At 56.0% G+C, this 20,605-nt stretch overlaps 1 protein-coding gene across 12 annotated transcripts in view; it reads right to left on the bottom strand.

The window, feature by feature from the left end:
• RIMBP2 (RIMS binding protein 2) overlaps nucleotides 1-20,605 on the bottom strand; it is a 79,462-nt gene that overhangs the window by 18,306 nt on the left and 40,551 nt on the right. For 9 of the 12 annotated variants that reach the window (XM_027575833.2, XM_027575825.2, XM_027575827.2 and 6 more), the window contains 6 exons: nucleotides 19,325-20,137; nucleotides 10,559-10,710; nucleotides 8,213-8,671; nucleotides 6,397-6,540; nucleotides 3,610-3,768; nucleotides 360-1,031 (listed from right to left, as the gene is read on the bottom strand). In XM_027575833.2, the coding sequence (XP_027431634.2) occupies nucleotides 360-1,031; nucleotides 3,610-3,768; nucleotides 6,397-6,540; nucleotides 8,213-8,671; nucleotides 10,559-10,710; nucleotides 19,325-20,137 (2,399 nt within the window). The remainder of the gene's footprint in view (nucleotides 1-359; nucleotides 1,032-3,609; nucleotides 3,769-6,396; nucleotides 6,541-8,212; nucleotides 8,672-10,558; nucleotides 10,711-19,324; nucleotides 20,138-20,605) is intronic. The other 3 variants (XM_027575834.2, XM_027575837.2, XM_027575836.2) reach the window with 1 other exon arrangement.

Raw genomic sequence — 20,605 nt, 5'->3', positions numbered from 1 at the left:
TGGTGGTCGTAACAGGTCCCCGGGGGTTTGTTTTGAAAAGATACGTGTTGCCAAACTTTTGGATCATCATAGTTCAGCTAACCCTTAATTAAAATTTAGATTCAGTTGTCCTTTAATTAAAGCAGCCATAATCGTCGCTGATTCTGTGGGGTGGGGGTCAGTATTCTAAAGCAAAGTAAAGGGGTCGTCAGCATGGTCAAAGGTCGGGAAGCAATGGGACTTAAACCAAAATGCATGGAAGTGAAAGACAGCCAGCAGAGAGGCTCCCCAGGGATGGACACCAACAGAAAAAAAAATCAGGGCAAAGAATGAAAATGGATTGGTTTGGCAAGCAGATGTGAGAAGTTGACTGCACACACCACAGGGCCTTCTGCCACCCGGGGAGGTGCCTCTAGGGCAGTGGCCCTACTGTTGGGCATGTTTATGCTTTTCTTCCAGACATCCCGCGGGCCTTGGTGCCCCGGGGGCTCCTCCCAGTCATACTTCCCGGGGGCGGATCTCTCTGGGCTCGGGTGGGCGTCATGGCTCCTGAGGACGTCGCTGGGGTCCACTTGCTCCCCAAAGTCCTCCTCGATGCTGCTCTGCCGGGTCAGCGTCCGCCGCCGGGCCAGCAGCGGCCTCAGGCTTCTCCTACAGGGACAGTGCCCAGGGCCCAGGCTGCACCTGGCCGTGCTCCTGAAGCTGAAACACAGCTCCTCCTCACTCCCACAGTCCAGGCCACTGTCCGGGCTCCTGCTGGCCGCACGGCTGGACCGACAGCCTCTGTCCTGCAGAGCGAAGTCTTCCGCACCGGGGCCGACAGCCGGGCCCCGGGGCTCGGCTGGGAGCCAGGAGGCCTGCAAGGCCTGGTCCCCATCGTGGGCCCGGACCCTGGCCGAGTACCCTAAGCCCTGTTTGTGCAAGAGCTCGAGGTGCTCTCCCTCCTCGGCTACTTCGGGGATACTGAACAGCCTCGAACTATGCGGGGTCTGGTGGGGGTGCTCAGGCCGCTCCAGGAAGGCCCCCTCGGTGCTGCTACTCTGAGAGCACTCCTTAAGGGGGTGGTGTGTTAACAGGGGGTGTGACCAAAGTGACATGGGGGGAGGAAAGAAAATAGACAGAATTAGTCTCAGAGGCCATGAGGGGCAGCAAGCATGCGTGTACTCGTGGGGGCGAAAGGCATGCTCTGGCCGGGCTCTGAAATGAGAACACAAGGTTAACGGATGGTGCGTGGTGCGGGGCAGGGGGGGAGGCGCGCCGGGCCAGGGTCCTAGCCTGGAGCAGGCGGCACACCCAGCGCAGGGGAGGCGGGCCGCGGGGCGTGGCTGGGGACAGCGGGCAGCCAGGGGGCGTGGCCCTGGGAGGCCTGCCACGGAGCTCAGAGAGCAGCGGGAGGGGAGGGGCGGGGGTCTGTGCGGCGGAGGCGGACCCCACGGAGGCCCCGCCCACCACTGCCGGCCACCCTCCCCACCTCCAGCAGCGCTTTGCTCTGGACTGAACTCGCGTGCCTGAGACAGCCCGGCCTTGGCGCTTGGGCGCCTTCCGGCTCCGGGCTGTGCGCTGTGCACAGCCGAGCTCCGTCCGTATCTGCAGAGGACCTGGTCGGCCTGGCTCTCTGGATCCCAGCCCGGAGTGCGTGGGGAGCTGCGTCCCGCCATCCTGGGCCCGCCTGGCACAGCGCCCTCCCGGGGCTGCCCCAGGCTGGAGGTGCCTAGCCACTGTGTCCCCACCCGAAGTCGCTGCGCACAGGTTCTCTCTGCTGGGGCATCCTCCACGCCAGCTGAGCGGCGAGCGCCCCCGGACTGCCTCTCCAGACAAGGCCCTTCCTCCCTGGGCCCCGCATGGGGCTCTGCAAGCTGGGGACCCTGGTGCGTTTACTCCAGAGGGCCCAGGAGCTCAGTGTGGGTGGTGAGGGCCTGGGCCAGTGCCCTGGCCTCTGACCCAACCCCTCCCCTTTGCTAACCTGACACCTGCGTGTTTGTGAGCGTGAAGAAGGGGTCTAATCTGGTGGCTCCTGGGGCAGGGCTGGTCTGGGGGAAGCTGGCTCAGTTGTAGGGAACTGTCGTGATGCCAGATCCCCAAACTGTCGGACTTTCTAAAGAACTCAGAAGTCTAGGCCAGCCTATAAAATCTCCTGATTTAAAAAAACAGATGGGACAGCACTGTGGGCAAAGCAAAGTAAGCCTCTCCGCCCACTGTCAGCTCCCAGGGGCTCTCCCAGGGGCTCCCCCAAGAGGCCCCCCTGGCTGGCGGGGGCAGCACCAGGCTGTGGGCTTTTATACCCAACTTGCTGCTCTCCAGACCTCCTCCCAGGGAGAGAAGGCAAACTTCTGCTTCTTTGCTAAACTATCTGCAGGAAGTGCCACCCTAGGAGCTTTCTCCATCAGAAAGAGAAGCGTCACGGAAAAACAGATCCAGGCTTTGCCCAGCCCACCCGTGAGCACCTGCAGGCAAACACGGGGAGTCGGGGGGCATCAGATGGGACCGGGCAAGGCCTGGGCTCTGCCTCCCTCAAGGAAGGTTACTGGGAGTCCCGCAGACCAGTGAGGCCTTGGGAGCTGGCAGCAGGCTCGGGAGGAGCCCCCAGGAGCGGCAGGCGCTGACACTATGCAGAACCTGCCCAGGACCCCAGCGTGTGCCCTGGTGACAGAGTATCTCCGAGGCCCTACCAGGGCCCCCTGCTGGGAGAACATCGGAGTCTTGTCTGTGCAAGGCGGCAGTGAGCTGGCAGCCGGGGCTGGATGTTGCCTTCTATCTACCATCACAATGCATGCCCATGTCCCAGAGAGATTCCACGGTGGGGTGCTTTATCCCCCCGTAGAATTTTCCTCTTTGTGGCCTTTTTCATTGGCAAAGCCCACAAGGGTCCTAGCAGCCATCCAGCGCTTTGTGTGTCTCCCCCGTGGGGGCTGGGAACGGCTGGAGGATGGCGGCCACACTGCTCAGGCTCAGGGCCCACTGTGGGAGCGAAGGCCCGAGGAGGCAGGGAGCGTGCGGGCACGCACATGAGGGAGAGCCTCCTACTTGGCTCTTCGGAGGCCTCAGGCTCAGGTTCCCCATGAAGCCCCTCACCGGCGGCCACACCAGAGGTGGGGGCAGAGGATGTGGGGCTCTGGGGGAGGTGTCTGCGAAGGGGCCTGTGTGTGGACCCCATGTTGCCCCTGACACCCCACCCCCCTCTGGCTTCCATGTCCCCTGGAGCACTGATCGCCCCAGCTTCTTCCTTGCATGTAAATGCAGAATCCCTACCAGCCCGCTCCTCCCCAGCCCCTAGTGCAGCTCGAGGCCGACTCTCCAGCTGCCGGCTCCGCGATCAGCACTTATGGCCCGTCGGGGGGGGCTTCCCTGTTCTGGGTCTTCACTCAATTCCTGGCACTGAGCTGGGCAGCCCGAGGGTGCCAAACAGGCTCTCCCGAACCCCGCCTCCTGGACTTTTGGGCCAAGTGCAGGACAGGAGGTGGGAGGAGTTTCCGAACACACAAACTCAACAGTGAGGAAGAAGCCGAGCCAAACCCACGGGCTCCCCCCAGCAGGGCGAGGCCGTCCGGAGCCGCCAGCAGCCCCGGCAGAGGGACAGGGAAGGGGAGCTCCAGGCCACGTGGCAGGAGCCGGTGACCCTGGGCCACTGACCTTGAGGGCGTTGTGGGATGTGCCGCTGGGTCTCCTCCTGCCCCCGTCCTCCAGCTGCATCTCAGAGTAGAGCTCCTCCTCGTCCTCCTCCATGATGTCCGAGAGGTCAGAGCCCCGGCTGCTCTCCGTATGGTACTCGTCGCCGTGGCAGGAGTGTGGCTGGGGGCCAAGAGAAGGGACACTGTGGGGGCCCGTGGTCTGGGGGCCACCCAGGCCCTCCTTGCCTCCCTTCCCCTGCTCTGCATGCTTGCGAGCCCCAGGCTCGTGCATGTGCCCCTCTGTGCATGTGTGCGTGAGAGTGCACATGTGTGCATGTGAGTGCATGTGTCTGCGTGCATGTGTGCATGTGAGAGCGCATATGTGTGCATGTGTGCATGTGTCTGCGTGCATGTGTGCGTGTGAGAGCGCTTATGTGTGCATGTGAGTGCATGTGTCTGCGTGCATGTGTGCATGAGTGCACGTGTGCGTGTGTGGTGCACACGTCTGTGCGTGCATGTGTGCGAGAGCGCATATGTGTGCATGTGTGCGTGTGAGTGCGCATCTGTGTGCGTGTCTGCGTGCATGTGTACGTGTGAGTGCGCATGTGTGTGTGTGTGCATGTGTGTGCATGCAAGTTGCCCCCATCCGTGGTGAGGAAGGCCTGGACGTCCCCATCCCGTCAAGCTCAGGGAGCCAGAAGAGCACAGAGGGCCAGCCCAGGTCTGCTAGCTCTGAGCTGGCAGGAACTGGGGGAGACCCTCACAGGCTCAGGCACACCACACGTGTGCAACAGAGAGCAGGAGGGTGGGAAAGTGCGTGTATGTGCGCCACATAAAAGCATTTAAGATTCTTACAAATACGGTGTCGTCTAACACACACGCACACCCTGTGTTGTCTGGAGAATAGCTGGTCCGGGCAGGAGGTGAGCCCCGCACACAGGTGGGCCTCACGCTGGGCCCAGCTCGCTCATGGACACCTGACAGAGCCTGTGTGTGGGCTCCGTCCAAACATCCTGTAGGATGAAGGGTGCGCATGATATTGTGCTTGCACACACAGACATGGACAGCCCTGGCCGGGCACCACGATGCCCGGCCGCTGCAGCTTGGCACCACACTCACTCACAGTGTCTGCATTCAGTATCTCGAGTATTTAAAACAAAAATACGGAAGGTTGCCACAACCCAAACCTCACACCCTGGCGAGCTCATATTTATGACCACGTTCTGTTTTGCTAGATGGTGTTGATTGAACAGTTTATTTTCCTGGTGGGCAATAAGACAAATGAATTTAATAGCAGCCCATGACACATTTATTAAAAATACTCCAGTTTTCGATTACTAGCCCAGATAAAGACGTGTAAGCACTTCTGGCCACATGAAGTTCGAGGCCAGCTGGAGGCAGGAGGCTCTGCATGCCTTGTGGGGAGAAGGGGCCAGGAAGGTTCTCAGCCTGAGCCTCTGTGGCCTTGGGGTGGGCCTGGCTCCAGCTGTAATTCTTTCACTCAGTGGCCAAGTAGAAGACATACAATACACAAAGGAGTTAAACAAGGGAGTTTAAATACACAAAGACTAGGCTGCTTTTAAGGTGGTCTTCCCCAGGCGTCCAGGAAACTCCCTTGCACGAGGATACAGTCTCATCTGATTCCAACCCACTGATGTCAGAATAAACTCATGGAATGGAAGCAGGGGTCTGTCACTGGCCAAATACATCACTGATAAGCCATTGATAGGAATCCTATTCCTCTCTTGGTACTGGGCACGTGGCCCCAGTCTGCCCAGTGAGAGGTAGCAGCAAGTCTGATGGAGCTTCTGGAAAAGACTTTTCTCCCCGTTAAGAGAAAAGTGCCTGAAAAGCAAGCCCCCTCTTTTTTTCATCCATCTCTTCCTTCCTCCTTGGGGTGCTGTCACATGATGCTGTGATTATTGGAGCTATGGCAGCCACTTTGCAACCAAGAGGAAGGCCAAAAGCATGGAAGATTCAGAAGCCAGAGCCCAGACACACTGGACAGCAGAATCAGTCTGGCAACGTCCTCCTGAGGCTCCCTGTATCGTGGGTGGTGAAATGTCTTCACCATCTTTGTCATTATTAGGTGGGTATTCCGTGTCTTATGTTAAAATGAGTACAAGTAGAACTATTCTAATCTTGCAGACAAAGAGTCTGATGGCTGGAGGAGCTGGGCAACCTGCCTGCAGAGCTACGGCTGAGCAGCGGCAGGGCCAGGATGTGACCGAGTGTGTGAGTCTGACGCCCCCGAGGCCATGACGCTGCCCTGTCTCTCGGGCGTGGCAGGTGTCCTGTGACCCGCTGTCTGCCGTGTCTTTGTGCCCTGACACCCCCGGATTGCCCGACTCTCCAGCCCTTCCTGTCTCTTGTCCAGACAGTCAGGGCTGCTTCCGTTAGAGTGCACGTGATCAGAACCTGGAGCCACAAGCCAGGCGGAGCGCATCTGTGGCGCAGGGGCCTGGGCTGGGAGGGGAGCACTGACGGCTTGTGCTCTGGGTGTAGGATGTGGATCCTGTGTTTTGGGCTTTCCCGTGATGCCTGGCACGTACCAGGTGCCCAACAAACATTAGTCTGATTAAGGAAAGTGGATGAACAAACGGTGGGCTCTGCCTAAATTAACCAGGTGGTCACCTGTAGGTTTACCTGACCCACCCAATCATCCCCGTGACCAGGTGCCGGCACAGCACGGTCGGGGAGGGTGGGAGCCTCCCATCTGGACTTCTGGAACTGTCCCCAGAGGAGGTCACACTCGGTAGCTCTGGCTGAGGCCAGGCGAGGCCCACAGGGACCTCACGGCCACACTCACCTGCTTGCCGAGCTCTGCGCCTTTCAGAAAGTCGTCCACCGAGGCGCCTCTCCTCTTGACGTCCGGGGGGTCATAGCTGTCTTCCTCATCCGAGTTTGTATACTGCCCGCCGCCCCTCTCCAGGAAGATGCTCCTTTTCTCTAACTTGGAAGGAGAAGGAAAGGAGCGGTCAGGAGGGGCTGGTGAGGGGCAGGGGGCTTCCAGGCCCCCATGTCTTCTGGGCTTGGCCTCTGCTTCGCTCAGCCCCCCAGTCCCCCTGGGAGCCACCACGGTACGGACCCGTGTCCGGTGGCCCAGCGCTGGCCTCTGATGTGCTGCCCCCGTCCCTGACCAGAACCACTTCCTGCCTTTGCTGGAAGAAACCTAGGGACACCACTTTCTTGAAAAATAACATTCAAAGGTTTGCTTTCTCTCCATGCCCTCCAAAAGGTAAGCTGGCTGGGGAGTGAGCAGCAGCCCCAGGCTCTGGTTCCAGCCAGCTCTCGGGACCCCGCCTGGGGGCCTTAGGGGTGCCATCCCAAAGAGCAGAGGGGTGCCCACTCCCCTGCCAGGCCCTTCCTGCCCACAGAGCTTCACCAAAAGCACCACAACGTTCTGGGCCCGGGCTTCTGCTTCGTGAGAAACAACACAGCGGGGGTGGGCCCACTTCTCGTCAGAAGTCACAGATTAGTGTTTATTCGTTTAAGTATTTGAGGCCAGTACTGAACCAGTTGGGAGAGCTCACGCAACGGCCGAGGTTTCCGGTGTTTAGGGAGGACCAATGGCTGTCACTGCACCGTGCATCCCTCCCCAGTGTCCTATACGTGGCCTGTGTGACCCAGCTCTGACCATTAAGGTCTACACCCTTCCTCAGACTCCCTGACCTGGTCCCCACCCCAGGGCCAGGCTGACGCAGCCCTCGGGACCTCCAGGCGTCCGCACAGATATCTCCACCTGCAGCTCAGAGAGGACGCTGTCGGCGTCCGACAGCGTCCTCTCTGTCCTGGAGGGACCCTACAGCTGGACGGGCGGAGCCGAAACGGATGCTGACCGCCACTGTCGCCTCGGCCAGAGCCCCGACCACAGGCCACAGCACACATGCCGGACACCCTGGTGGACCAACACACCCGAGGAAGAGACGGGGGCTTTGTCCCAGACAGGCAGGTGGGGGTGGGGGGCACACGGTCTAGCCCAGCTCCAGATCCCACTCTCCCGGGCCTGGACGGGGCAGCACCTCATAGGTGTTTCTTACTACGTCATGTCTCATTGCACATCTCGTCTGGAATATAGCACCACCGTATCCCCGTGGCCCGCACAGTCCTGGGTAACAGGTATGCAAGTGTGTTTATATGTGTGCACTTCTGCACGTAGGGACGTGCGTATATGCCCACGGCTGTCTATGCGTGCACGTAGGTATGTCTGTGTGCACGTGTGCATGGAAACAGGTCTGCACGCATGTCAAGTATGCACACGCACACAGCTGCGGCTCTGAAGCACGCAGAACCAGGCCGTGAGCCTCGTTCAGGAAGAAGATCCCCAGGCCGACTTCTAGAAAGCACCTCTCAGACCCTCAACACAGACAGAGCCTGGGGAGTGGGCCGCTCACAGCCTGTTGTTGGAGCTGAGCCAGGCTGGTCGAGAGGCAGTTTCTCTGGGTACGTGGGTCCATTTTCACATACCGAGAATACATTTTGATCCCATCAGGATCTGGCCAAGAAAGCAGTCCACGGGCACAGGGAGGCCGCGCAGCATCCCTCCCTCCCAGGCCAGGCAGCCCCTGGGCCCAGCGCCTGGAGCAGCCCCCTCCGCAGACCAGTGAGGAGAAGCCCGGTCTTACCCTGCTGCTCTCGGCCACTCTCTGCGCAGCTTCCCGGGCCATGGCCTTGGCGACGGACGTGGAAACCGGGGTGCCCTGTGGCTGTGGGAGGATCCGGCTGGGCGAGGGGGACCGCCTCCCCGGGCCCGAGCCCTGCAGGCTGGGCGGCTCCAGCATGTGCCCGTGGGCTGGGGCCGGGGCCCCAGTCTGCTCCCAGGCCCCGTCCATGGCGACGTGGGGACCCAGGTGTTCATCTTTGGTATCGGGGGCTCCGGCACTTGCTAAGGGCTTCGGTGTGGGAGTTCTCAGGTGGGGGGTTGGAGGCACCAGGAGGTCGGGAGGGATGGCAGCAGGGGCAGAGTCCGTGGACTCGCCCTGCACAGAGAGGGTCCGCACGGTCACAGCCTTGGCTTCCAGGCTCCGCAGCCGCACCAGCTCCACGGCTATGCTGTCCGCCACGGGGGAGGTGACCTCAGCCACCTGCACACAGAGAATGTCTGTCACAGGGGCCCGCCTGCCTGCAGCTTCTCCCCATGCACCCTGCTGGACAGGGGCCAGCCCCCAGACGGCCTCCCAGGCCCGGGACCCTATCCATGCCCAGCTCAACTGCGTGCCCAGCCTGGAGAGCCTCAGAGGGGGGCAAAGGCCGGGGACTTCCACAGACCCCACCCGTGCAGCTCTTGGAGGTTCCTGGGCACCAGTGAGGACCACGCCTTTCCTTCCCTGTCCAGAATCAATTCAGATATAGATGCAGGGGCTTCAGAGGCATCAGAAACCAGGTATGAACTGCCAAAGTTGGGTGGGGGGAGAAAGGGCCGGGCAGGGGCCAAAATGGACTTCCTGTCATAGAGCAAGGACACACTTTTTCTGCATGGGCATACCCTGCCTGCAGGCTTCCCTACGGAGGGGGAGCACAGGGGAGTCCCGGGGAGGAAGGAGAGCACGGGGGAGTCTCGGGGGAGGAGGAGGAGCATGGGGGAGTCCGGGGGAGGAGGAGGAGCACGGGGGAGTCCTGGGGGAGGTGGGGGAGCACGGGGGAGTCTGGGGAGGAGGGAGAGCACAGAGGAGTCCGGGGGAGGAGGAGGAGCGCAGGAGAGTCCCAGTCCCGGGGGAGGAGGGGAGCACAGGGGAGTCCCGGGGAGGAAGGAGAGCACGGGGGAGTCTCGGGGGAGGAGGAGGAGCATGGGGGAGTCCGGGGGAGGAGGAGGAGCACGGGGGAGTCCCAGGGAGGAGGGAGAGCACGGGGGAGTCCGGGGGAGGAGGAGGAGCACGGGGGAGTCCCAGGGAGGAGGAGGAGCACGGGGGAGTCCCGGGGGAGGAGGGGGAGCACGGGGGAGTCTCGGGGGAGGAGGGAGAGCATGGGGGAGTCCTGGGGGAGGTGGGGGAGCACAGGGGAGTCCCAGGGAGGAGGGGGAGCACGGGGGAGTCTCGGGGGAGGAGGGGGAGCACGGGGGAGTCCCGAGGAGGGAGAGCATGGGGGAGTCCGGGGGAGGAGGAGGAGCACGGGGGAGTCCCAGGGAGGAGGGGGAGCACGGGGGAGTCCTGGGGGAGGAGGGAGAGCATGGGGGAGTCCGGGGGAGGAGGAGGAGCACGGGGGAGTCCCGGGGAGGAGGGGGAGCAGGAGGGAGTCCTGAGGGAGGAGAGGGGAAGAGGGGAGTCCTGGGGAGGAGGAAGAGGGCAAGGGGAGTCCCGGGGGAGGAGGGGGAGCCAAGGAAGCATGCCCCTGCAGGTGGCAACTCCCGGGGACCAGGCAGGAGGAGCTCAGATAGGCACTTACATCTGATGTATCAGCCCTGGCTCCTCTGGGGGAACAGGAGGGGGTGGGAGGATGGACAGCAGCTCCTCCAAGCGTCCCCCCGTCTGTGTGTCATGTGCCAGGGCGGGGCTGGGGCTGGTACGGGGTCCCTACGGTGGGCATTAAGGACACAGGGTCTCTGGGAGCCAGGCCTGCTGTGTGTTGATGTGCAGATGGCCCCCCTCCCCTTTGGCTGGTGGTACCATCTTCTCAACAACAGCCGGTTGAGTTTATGAGCCCGTCATCCACTGGGGGGCTAACTTTGTGGGGTCAAGAGGCGAGTTTTCAGTACTGAGGGGAGAACAGGAACCACCCGGGGCAGGGCAGCAGTGGCGTGGGAGGTGGGTAGAGAGAATTCTGGAAAGGAGAAGCCACAGGAGAGAAGGGGGCTGTGTTCTGCCGGGGTGGGGGCCCTGGGCGCCGCTGAAGGTGCTGTTCAGGACGTGCCGGTGTATCTTGGGGGTGGAGAGAGGGAAGAGAGGAATGCCCCCCACCCCCTGCCTCACCCTTCCAGGAGCAGGTGCAGGCCAGTCCCTGGCCAGTCCCCGCGCGATCCCCCACCCAGAACTCACCCTCTGCCCTTTTGCATACACGCCGTAGCCAGACACGTTGGCCCCATTGGACAGCCCGGCGGTTGTCAGGGCGGGCGGCTTCCAGGAGACCTGGACAGTGGCTGGGGTGGCCCCGGCGTGGACAGTGACATCTTGGGGGGGCGCCGGAGGGCCTGGAGGCACAGAAAGCGCTTTCAGGGCACGGCCCTCTGGCAGGTGAGCGGCCGGGGAAGCTCACTGCTCTCACCTGGAAGGCGTGCTCTGGGCCGGGTGGCCAGGGCAGCGGGCGAGAACGCGCACCACATGGGAAGGCAGGGCTGCTGGAGGGCGGCAGCTCCCGGCGTGAACCGCGGCCCGCAGCTCACCTGGGCGTTGTTCTGCCGCCTGCGACCACCTGCGCCCCGTTCCCAGTCCGCGAGCGCGGACGTCATTACTGGGCGGTGGGATTGGCTCAGGACGCACGCAGGCGAGCCCAGCGACTGGCAGAGAGAGATTCCTCCCTCCCTTCTCCCCTCCTTGCTGCTGCTCTCTTTCCTCCCTCCGTCTGTTCATGGACTTGAGAGAAGGTAGGGGTGGACCGCGTGTGGGAGGGGACAGAGCTGAGCGCCAAGAGAGACGGGTCTGAGGACAGCATCTGGCCCTGAAAATCTAGCTCCACACACAGGCTTCCCAGCTGCACCAGCAAACACTTCTCTTGCGCCGTGGCCAGTCTGCATGTGCCGTGGGTCGTGAGCAGCCAGTTCGCGTGGCACGGAGGCCGTGGCTGTGGCCCTGGTCATCTGGAGGCTCCCAGGGACAGCAGGATGGCCTGTGCTGCCCACCACCCTTTCCTCGAGGTCTGTGCACACTTCCACATCCTTCTGTTTGAACGTGGCATTTCATTTGGAAAAGAACATATTTATAACTTCCAGGAGGAAGGCTCGGAGCCCCACATTTGCTCCCCCAAGGTATTCATTTCTGGGGGGGGTGGGCAGCTGTCTACGGAGGATTCTCTGCGGGCCACATGCTTCTCCTTGCTGTGTACTTTCCACCACGGGATCCTCACACAGGCCTGTGATCGCAGCACACCCCCACTTTGCATGTGAGGAGATTGAGGTTCAAGGGAAGTCACTCAGCTATTCAGTGCCGGAAGCAGGATTCACACCCACACTTCCCTGTAGCCCATTTGCAAAGGCACGTAATGACTCCACTCTTAATAACATGCCATGATAAAAGTCTTCAAAACATCTTCACAACCTGGCTCAGAAGTGAAATTCTACCTGTATAGTTAATTTAAAGGTGATGTATTGCCAAAGAAAGGTGTGTTTAGAGTCGGACTCAGAGAGCAGATGTCCTTTCCTTCATGATTCCCCCATCCACTCACCTGCTCAGCACTGACTTGGCTACTGCTGGATACCAGGCCTTTGCCTTATAACCAAGACAACCAGTTCTATCATCCTAGAAATGCAAACAAATCAGAGGCAGGATAGGACGTGATAAGAAAGTGGACACTGGAGCCTGCCTGCCCAGGTTCAAGCCCCAGATCTGCCAGTTACTGACATGGGACCTTGGACAACTGTCTTTTATTTAGTTACCTTATCTATAAAATAGACACGATACAGAGCCTGTTGGCAACAACGGCTATGTACTCACTAAAACATCATCACTGTATTATTATTTTACTCCTGCTCAGACAGCCGTGCTCAGTTTCTAAACTTCCCTCTCAGTAAGATGTGGCCCCTGTGGCTGACTCCTGACAGAACAGGGCAGAAGTGATGGGTGCCATGTCCAGGCTAGCCCACCAAAAGCTCCACAGGTGAACCTATAAGGTCCTTCCCCCTCTGGTTGGGAAGGAGATGACCCCTGGAGGCAACCTCAGAAGCCACAGAGTAGAAATGGCGAAACTACAAGATGGACATGCCTGGGTCCCCAAATCATCACTGGAAGAGAGCTGCCCATCAGGAATATCTGCATCAGATCCAATCATGAGCAAGCTTCTGAGAAATCATGGCTTCTAACATACAATAAATCATCAGTACAGCCAACTTCATCAAGCATGAGATTAAATGAACTAAAATGTAGATAAGGTGCTTGTAACAGTACATGGGCTCAGAGTAAGTGCCATTTATATGCTAATTATTGTTATTATTTGTTTCAACTTGATTCCAAAGGCACTGGACTCCTCACACTCCCATAAAAGATCCTGAAATCTCCACCCTCTATATCAGAAGTGGAAGACCTTTCTGGAGAGCATAATCCTTTTAGTGGGGACCACTTGTTTTGGTGGCTGTTGTGTTTGACCAGACTCTGGGGATTTAGTGATGATGATTCTGTTTCCTGTCTCTGAGTAGGGCTGTTCCTTCCTAAGCACTGCTAGCTGCATCGACCTTGAGTGCCGTCTGCCTCCCTTCCCTGTGATTGGTCACCCTGGTGGACTTGCCCCTCAGAGTATGGGACAGATCATATAGGCCCTCATCCACTCAGAGCTAAACTGCTGCCAGGACTCTTGGAGACCTGTGGGGTACCACGTCCCCCTATCTCCTCAACACTGTCCTCATGGCCTGGTAGCATTCATAAGATGAAAGCAATCAGTGGTTCTTGTCAGAGCCAGGTCACTCTCCTTTGCTGATGAAGAACACCCAGCAATGAGAAAAGCAGCCATGCCTCGTGGTGGAAAGAAGCACCTTGAGCCATTTCCAAAAGCCTCCCGTGAACATGCCCCGTGTGATTCATCCCACACTATGAGGTAGAGGGAAAGGGGACGGCATGTGATCTGTGCCTTGAAAGGAGGCAAACAAATTAGCAAATCTGACACTTAACCAAATTCCTTTTTATTCTCCCTTAGGACACTGCCCAGCTTACTTGTACGAGAGATAGAGTCCAAGCAGGAAGTGGTGGTCTTGCTGGATTGTGGAGTTAGAAGTCGGCGTTCAATGATGGCAGACGTGATAGAAATTGAGAGAGGCCCCAGAGAGTGAAGACCCAGTGCAAGAGGATCCCTAACCTCTGTGTGCCCATTCCCCTCAAACTATTCGGTGACCCCTAAATTGTGCCTGTGCAGGGCAGGCAGGAATGCAAACAACATAAAGGAAAGTAAACAGCTAGACAGCTATAGAGTTCAGCACTGATTCTGGTAGCTGCCTAGTGCTAACAGGAAGAATTTGGAGTTCAAATCCTTTTAAGTTAGAGGAGCTTGAGTTTTCCATTGGAGACACAGAAGGCCCATCTCACAGAAGTTGGGATCATAGATCAGGACTAAGGGCCACATTCTAAGGCAAAAATGAAATATATTTACTCAAATAAAGCTAAAACAAGCATCTACAGGATCTAGATATGTCACAAATATAACTGTCTGCTAGACTAAACCTCAATACTCTGCAGAGGTGTTGTTACAGCTGTTACTGATGAAGATAACAGAATCCAGAGTCTTTCTAGGGCATAATCTACAATGTCCAATACACAAAGAAAGTCACCAGATGTGGAAAGAAATGAGAAAATATGATTCATAATCAAGAGGAAAAACAGTCAGTAGAAGTGGGCCCACAGATGACCCAGATGTTGGAAGTAGCAAAGACTAAAATAATTATTACAAGTAGGTTAAAGAATGTATAGGTAAAGATAAATGTGGTAGGTGAAGAGATGGGAATTCCAAGAGTGATAAGAAAATTTTAAAAAGGACCAAATGAAAATCCTAGAATTGAAAACTGCAATGGCCAAAATAAAAATTTCATTTAATAGTCTTCACAGCAGATTGGACACTGCAAAAGAAAGAATGAATACACTTGAAGACAGTGTAATAGAAATTATCCCAACTGAAACACAATGAGGAAAATGATCTAAAAAATAAACAGGAGTTCATAAATCTGTACAACAACAGCAAGCAATCTGACTTATGTATAATTAGATTCTCCAAAGTGAAAGTTAAAGTAGAAAAGGTCTGTGGGGATACAAAGTTTGAAATTTGAAGAAAAACCACTATCACTACCACCCTTAGATCCAGGAATATCAGTAAATTTCAAAAAAGATAAGTAGAAGTAAAAGTAAGCCTAGGCACATTACAGTCAAATTACTGACCATCAAAGTCAAAGAGATAAATCTTGAAAGAGAATGAAGGGGACAACAGGAGAACTGACTCCTTATACAAATAGGGGAGGTCAAGAGAAAGGGAATGACATTTGCACAGTACTGCAATAAAAAAAGTCTAGAATTCTATATCCAGAGAAAAAATATTTTTTAAGTTTTATTTATTTATGTAATCTCTACACCCAACATGGGGCTCAAACTCCTGACCCCAAGATCAAGAGTTGCACACTCCTCCAACTGAGCCAGCTGGGTGCGCCCAGAGAAAAAATATTTTTAAATAAAGGTGAAATAATGAGTTTTTTTTTTTTAAGATAACCAAAAGAATACTGAAACAGATGCTAAAGGAAAGTCTTCAGAGCTGGAAGGAAATCATACCAGGTGGAAATATGAACCTACAAAAAGGGATAAAAACTGGTGGAAATTGCAGATATATTGGGAAACATAAAAGACTATTTTTGTCGAATTCTTCAAAAGCAATTAATTAAAGCAAGATAATGTATCAAGGGGTTCACAATATATGTAAAAGTAAAATATATAAAAACAATAGTAAAAATGAAGGAGCATAAATGGAATTATACCTTGGTACTATTCTTCCCTTGTAAATACATTATCTTATTAATGTAAGCTAATTTTTTAAAGCTTTATTTATTTGAGAAAGAGACAGAGATAGTGACAGAGATAGGGAGAGTGACCATGAGTGGGGAGGAGAGAGAATCAATCCCCCTGCTGAGCAGGGAGGGCTCGATCCCAGGATCCTGGGATCATGATCTGAGCCAAGGGCAGACACTTAACCCACTGAGCCACCCAGGCACCCCTGTAAGCTCAGTTTTGATAAGTTAAATATGCATGTGTTACTCCCTGCAGCAATCTCTAAAGCAAGAATACAAAGAGTTATAGCCAAAAAAAGTCAATAGAGGAGGAAATGGAATAGAAAAATACACTTAGTTGACTCCTTCCTTCCCTTTCTCCCCAAAAAGGTAGGGAAAGATCAACAAAGAAAAAAACAGGATAAATGAAAAACAAAGAGCATATGGCAGACTTAAACCAAGTCATATCAGTAATTTTACTAAAAGAAAAGGAACTAAAGATTCCAATTAAAAGGCAGAAATTGTCAGATTTCTATAACACCAAGATCCGACTATTGACTATTCATAAGAGACATCCTGAAAATAAAGATACAAAGAATTTGAAAGGTTAGAAAAAGACATAACATGTAAACACTCAGCATGAAAAAGCTGGTGATCATATGAATGTCAGACAATACAGACTTCAAGACAAGAAGTAATACCAGAGACAAAGAGGGGCATTTCATTATGAGAAAGGGGTCAATTCATCAAGAACTAACCACTTAAATGTGTATGCACCTAGGGCGCCGGGGTGGCTCTGTCGTTAAGCTTAAGTGTCTGCCTTCGGCTCAGGTCATGATCCCAGAGTCCTGGGATCGATCCCTGCATCAGGCTCCCTGCTCAGTGGGAAGGCTGCTTCTCCCTCTCCCGCTCCCCCTGCTTGTGTTCCCTCTCTCACTGTCTCGGTCTCTGTCAAATAAATAAATAAAATCTTTAAAAAAAATAAATAAATGTGTATGCGCCTAATAATGGAGCTTCACAATATACAAAGCAAAAAGGAGAAAACTGAAGAGGAAAATATAGACAATATTTAGAAATATATATTTCTATGTATATATTATATATATTATATAATATATAATATTATATGTATTATAAAATATATAATAAATTATATATTTAGAAATATATAGACAATAATTCTCAATAACTGGAGAGACTGAGCAGACAAAACCCAGTAAGGGTATGAAGATTTGAAGAATTCTACTAATAGGTCTCTCGTGTCCCATCTGGGAAGTGGCTTGCCCTTCCTGCAGCCGCTGGGCACTCTGCATACAGGCTTCTGGTCGTGATCTGCCTTGAGTCTCGGGGCCTGCAATTGCCAAGCCAGCCCCAGCAGGCAGGGGGACAGTAGAGCTCAGGAGAAATTCCAGCCCGTCTCTCTTCATTCAAGTATCCGGTTCACCTGGCACTGGGAGGGTGCGGGATGCACACGGCAATGCTTAGCCCAGGCTGGAGGGAGGAAGTCTGGCCACCGCCAGTGGGCAGGCCTGGCCTCTGCAGGGACCACAGGATCCTGGAGCTGCCAGGTGGGAATGATGTGCCTTGCTTGTCTAGGCCCTTTGGAGAAGTCCTTTTCACAAGATGCTGTATGCAGTGTTGCAAACCCTAAAGATCATCTTAAATTCTGATTTGAAATCTACTTCTGAATGCCAGCTTTAAATTCCACCCCCAGAATTTAGGTACCACAATGGCTACCATTGAAAACACCACGTTTCCTGCCCCCAACAATTCACATGGCTGATGTCACCCTAAAGCACACACATTGCCCATCCCTCTGCTGACAGCTGCCCCTGGGACGTGCAGCTCTGTGACCTTGTGATCACACCTGTGGCATCCTGTTTCTAGTATTGGCTTGCTGAGGACCCGCCTGATCCTTCTCCTTGGGGGTGAGTGGCTTCTCGTAAAGGCAGGGGACTCTGGAATTCATGATTCCGGCCTTTCTGTTGAGTGACCAGACCAGACCAGAGTTTGCTGAGGGCTAGCGTTGCAACCTGAGCTAATTGTAAGTGTTCAGAAACCCCATTAAGTCTTTCAGGGTCACTAGTGTTTTCTTGATCACCTGGCTCTGGCACTTTGATCAGTCTCAACAAGGAATGCTGATTAAGCTATCAGGCCTCGTTGTTCTGAAGAGCAATGGTCCAGAGCTGAAACCAGTCTGGGATCTTCCTCAGTTCTCGCTTTTACATAAAGTGAAATCACAGTTGAGGGACAGGGGTTTGTGGGTGAAGGGAGACTTGGAACTGCTCTTCTGTCAGCTCCAGCCCAGCAGGGGGTGGCTCTCATGTCCGCCGTGCGGGCGTGCTCAGTACAAGTCATACCTGAGATGAGTTCAGAACGCACTGGTCTGGGAGCACCCCTTTCCTCCCACGCAGGGCAGGATCTCCCAGACCTTCCCCTCACTGCACTCACCACCATCAGAACATGGTCTGCATCCCCCACCCCAGAATTCATGCTGAAATCCGAACGCCCACGGTGCTGGTGTCAGGAGGTGAAACCTCTGGGAGGGGCTGACGTCATGACTGCAGAACTCTCAGAGGGGCGTCAGTACCCTCACCCAGGAGGCCCCACAGGCGTCCCTCGCCTCCTCTACCCCGCGAGGACACGGGAGAAGACCCGTCTGTGGACCAGGACGCAGGTCCTCCCCAGACCCCAACTCTGCGGCGCCTCGGCCTCGGACTTCCAGCCCCCAGAGCCGTGAGGAGCGACCGCACTGTGTTCGGGCGGTGCGCACGGCCTGGGACGCCGGGGGTGGGGGGCTACCCTGTGGGACGTGCCCTAGGCTCATACCTGGACCCCCCATCCTGTCCATCTCATGGTGAGCTTCTCCAGAAGCCCAACCTGGTGGTCCCAATGCGGGTTCCTCGTCCCTCCCGAGCCCCGCCCCCAGCCCGGTGCCTTGTGTTTCTCATTTCTTGACCCCCCCAGCACTGACCACGTGACTGTATGGTAGGCATCAGGGCCAAGCGTCTTCATTGTCCCGGTATTCACAGTTGACGCCGTGGCCGGTCAGGAAATCAAGTCATCACGCAAGGCAAGTGTGCTGACCCCTTAGAAGGCCATTGCTCCTGAGACATCGCTCCCTCCCCAAGGCAGCATCCGCCCCACCTGCCCATGACATTGCTGCTTTGTAGGTCAGACGCGAGTTGGTTATGGGTTTGGCAAATGCTGGAGAACACAATGAAATAGAAGTGAATCCATCACAAATTGAGCGGCCCATCTTGTGTTAGAGGGAAGACTTCAGGCAGCTGTAAAAGTGCTCCTGGAGAAGAAACGAATTGCTTGTAAAAACTACCGACAAACGAGGTGGGGTGGGGCCGGATGAACTAAGCACAGAGAGAAGTCCAACAAAGAGGCTGCAAAGACGGGCATTTCAGGGGATCTCGTGAGTAACGCAGGACGAAGAGAGGCTCTAGAGGAAACAAATTATGCCCTCAAATATTCTTGCAAAAATGACCTTCTTTGCTCCAAGAAGGCTACTCTTCCCCCAGGTGTCCGGGCTCCCACCTGGGCACAGCTGGCCTGCTCGGAAGGTGCACCACAGCCAAGACCAGCACCACGGAAGTTTCTGGAGGTGGGGGGAGTTGCCCCACGGCAGCACCGGGCGTCTGGTGACTCGGACATGAGCAGACCCGGCGGGCTACGATTTCCTACGATTTTACGTAGCAGTTGCGCCCAGAACCCAGAAAAGCGTCTACAACAGAATTTCACACCCTCTACACAAATTCACCCGCGTGTGTGATTTACGATGAGAGAGAAAGAACGGTTTTGAAGGCGTGCGGACACTTGGTTTGCTGTTCCACTCAACGAGCGCGCGCTCGCGGGAGGGACGCTGTGGGGGAGACGTCCCCTTACGCCCCCGAGGGCGGCCTCACTGTGTCCTGTCTTTTCCAGGGCGGGCCTCTTGCAGACGCCAGTGTGAGAAGAAGTAGCTTCATAAACATGGTCCCTACACAAAATCCACGTATTCTCCCTCCCCTCTCCCTCTCCCTCCCTCGTGGGGCTTTCCAGAACAGTGCCATCTGGGTACCGTCTTCCCTGCCTGAGCCCTCTCGCCCCAGCCCTGCCCCTCGGGGCCCCACGGGAGGACGGGGCTCACCTGCGGGCAATGTGGAGAATTCCACGAAGGCCTCTTTCTTCTCCCGTTGCTCCAGGGGCAGCTGCCACGGCATCTGGTGAGGCTTGGCCAGGACCTTCACCTTGTAGGCCATGTTGGGCCTGAGGTTGAAGAACTGGTACTTGTACCTGGCAGCCCTGACGACGTCGAGCTCCTCCTCGTTGAGGAAGATGACGTGGCTGTAGTTGCTGTTGGTGGGCAGCCAGGAGAGCTGGGCGGAGATCTGGGTGATGTTGTCCACCCTCAGGTGGGAGGGGGCCACCACCACGTCCTTGCCCACCAGCAGCGTGCACTGCAGCTCGTCCGAGCTGCCCCTGCTGGTGATGCACTGCACAGAGATCCGGTAGGTGCAGGCCGCTGTGTTGAGCTTCTCGATGAGGGCCTTGGTTCTGCTCCCTAGCATGAGGCTCACGCGTGTCTCCTGGTCCACCAGCACGTTGTAGCTGCTCACGGTCCCCCAGCCCGGCGGCACGGCCGGGGGCTCCCAGGCCACAATGACACTTCGGGCGAGTTGCTTGATGAGGGTGATTTTTCTAGGGTAAGGCACGATGTCTTCTCCAGTCTCGTCAATGCTCACGCCCAGGGTCCCCGCACCATTGTCCGTGACGCCGGCGTGTGTGTGAGCGGGGGTGCGGAGGTCCACAAGGCTCCCCCCCTCCGAGCCGATGCCGGCCTGCTTGATGAGATTCTGGTCCTGTTCTTTGCCCAGCGTACTTGCTAGTCGTGACTCGCTGTCCTGCACAAAGTCCACAAAGTTGGAGGGCACCAGACCCCTCTGCCCGTCCAGGAGCTCACCTGTTGGCACAAGGACAGTGAGAGCACCCAACCCTCGCGTCGGGGGTCCCCAAGGTCCCGCCCCATCGTCTGCGAGAGCAACGGGACCACAGAGGATCCCACAGGTCTCCACGGAAGCCTGCCCAGATGTCCCTTCCTCAGTACCCCGCTCTCATGACTTGCCACCTGCCACCCCTGAATCCATCAGTCAGGGCGGCCTCCTCTTTAATGCTTATCATGAGCCAACACCACCGCGTTCAGTTACCTGCATACAGGCATTGACGACCCTCCCAACGGGGCTAATGCCCCATGAGAGCAGGGACCCCTTTCTGTTCATCACATGAACTGTCCTGGGACATCTAGCACACAGTAGGTGCCCAGTAAGTGTCTCAGACCAACACACACGCATGACACGAGGGGTTTGGAGGTAAAAAAAAATAATAATAACCATCTTCCTATCATCTTTGCTGGGGCGAGCATATGCATAGG

Source organism: Zalophus californianus, chromosome 14 (assembly GCF_009762305.2).
Source record: "Zalophus californianus isolate mZalCal1 chromosome 14, mZalCal1.pri.v2, whole genome shotgun sequence".
NCBI classification, from domain to species: domain Eukaryota; kingdom Metazoa; phylum Chordata; class Mammalia; order Carnivora; family Otariidae; genus Zalophus; species Zalophus californianus.
This window is presented reverse-complemented; position numbering and strand designations above follow the sequence as displayed.